The 2073-nt window shown below is 54.2% G+C and overlaps 1 protein-coding gene across 1 annotated transcript in view; it reads right to left on the reverse strand.

Moving 5' to 3' along the window:
- RTF2 (replication termination factor 2) overlaps window positions 1-1678 on the reverse strand; it is a 30292-nt gene extending 28614 nt beyond the window's left edge. Inside the window, exons 1-3 of the mRNA XM_075768981.1 lie at window positions 1527-1678; window positions 294-388; window positions 97-190 (exon numbers count right to left, since the gene is read on the reverse strand). Of these exons, the coding sequence (XP_075625096.1) occupies window positions 97-190; window positions 294-388; window positions 1527-1595 (258 nt within the window). The 5' untranslated portion in view covers window positions 1596-1678. The remainder of the gene's footprint in view (window positions 1-96; window positions 191-293; window positions 389-1526) is intronic.
- Between the last annotated feature and the right edge of the window lie 395 nt (window positions 1679-2073).

The following is a 2073-nucleotide window of genomic DNA, read 5'->3' on the forward strand; positions in this document are numbered from 1 at the left end:
CCCTTTTAGTATATCGTGAGAACACAAGAAAATTGGAGTTTTGTAGCATGTTTTAATGTTCATGGCACTCTTTAACGTTAGACACCACCTGTTTACCTTAATGCTCTTGATATGTGACGCAGCTTCCATAGGCGTTTTATCAGCTGACTTGTCCAACAAAAATTCAATGATGGCATCTTTATTATACAACCTGCAACATAAAATTTTCAGTAGTCGTATTTGATTCTCATAGCATTCTTTTATTTATAAATTAGTACCTTTTAATATAACGGTCTTTATGGAACCATTCATACCTGCCTAGCTCACAGGCTACTATTGGCCGACATAACTTCTCTTGACTCAGAGCGCAGTAGTGCCATCTTGCCACCAACTCAGCATTTTTGTCAACCTGAAAAAAAAAAAAAACCTCATGATTTTAAAATAGCTTTTATATTTGCAAGTTATTTAAACATAAAATCAAGTAATACTTGAAGCACTAATCAAATCCCCAGGTATCTTACCAAACCTACTTTCTGCATTCAAAGCTATTCTGTAAAATAACTTCAGCAAAACCTTTTAGCAAAATTCATGACCAGTTTCGAGGGTCTGCCTCTATCTATTGAACATGTTTCTGCATCTTGGGACCCATCTTCCTAACTCTAGCTCAGTTTTCTTATTTTTTGCCACTTCCGCCTGACCTTTCCCTCTTTATTCTTTTTCTGCTCTTCACCTGTTCTCAACTACCCTCTTCTCTCTAGTTCTACACCTCATCCCTGCTTGGGTTAACTACCAGTTCCACTCCCTACAAGGAATATGAAAACCAGAAAAGCTGATCTGAGATGTCAGGATGCTACCTGAAGCTCCAGTCTAAACACATGAATTTTATTACACATTAGGCCATAAAAGAAAGGTTGAGGTTCATAGCTACTCTGATAGTCAGGGGGAGGAAATGCATTTTATTTACTTACTTTACATCAGCAAATGTAATTTGCCTAAGTTTTCTGCCCCCTGCTGTGAGATTTTTCCCGACCTTCATCCACATATCCACACGTGTGATGCCACGGTACATCCACTACCCTAAACCACCCCAAAACGAGAGCCCAAGCAACACTCAGAATGGAAGCAGACAGAACGCGGAAATGGCCACGTTTGACACCACCGACAGTCTGGTCACGCTATTAACAACCTAACCAAAGCAGACCCCGTATCCCGAGGTGAGGGAGGCCCCAACCCCCGCGTTCAGTGGAATGACTGCTGCCCCAGAGCCCCCCAGAACACCACGGCATCTCTGCTGTAGCTGCCACTACACAGGCGCGGCCACCGCGAGCCGGTACCGGCGGACCGGCCCAGCGCCGCGCAGAAGGACGCTCTCCTCCGCGCCGCCAGCACCAGGAGCGCCAGGCCCGGCTCGCAGGCCCCGCGGGGCGGGCAGGGCCGACCGGGCCTCCGCGGGGCCTCTCCTCCCCCACCCCCCGCCCCAGGCCGCGTCCCAGGCTCCCCAAGCCGGTCCGACAGCCGCCGGCCGCGCTCCCGCCGCCCCCTCCGACCTTCTCGACTTTGCGAGGCCCCTTGACCAGCTCGTGCCGCTTGGGGATGGTGCCGCCATCGCACCCCATCTCTTCCCCGCAGCACTACGCTTCCGGGTCCGCTTCCCCCACCAGCGACATACTTCCGGCAGAACGAAGTACTTCCGGCGGACCTCGAGAACGTCATCGCTGTTCCCTAGCAACCAACTGATTCGGGGCGTGGCTACCAGCTCATTGGCGGGAGGGGCGGGGCGGGCGAGTCCATCGCGTCAGTACCGGGGGGGTGCGGAACATACCACCGCGCGCAGGAGGGTGCGCAGCGCCCCCGCCCGGCGGCAGCCGGCCCCGAGCGGGTTTCTCCCGCCTTTGTGAGGAAACCCCCGCCACCACACCCGCCACGGGGAGGGGTCGGGCAAACGATGTCCCCGGGGTGGGCCGGGAGGCCAGGGGCTGGGCCGCCGGCTGCCCCCCTGCAGAGGAGACGCTTCTCGCCCTTCCCACCCTCAGCCCGCCGTGCCCCGGGCGGCTGCGGCAGGAGGGGCCGGTGGCAGGTGGGAGACACTCGCTC

This window comes from Balearica regulorum, chromosome 16 (assembly GCF_011004875.1).
Source record: "Balearica regulorum gibbericeps isolate bBalReg1 chromosome 16, bBalReg1.pri, whole genome shotgun sequence".
NCBI lineage: Eukaryota > Metazoa > Chordata > Aves > Gruiformes > Gruidae > Balearica > Balearica regulorum.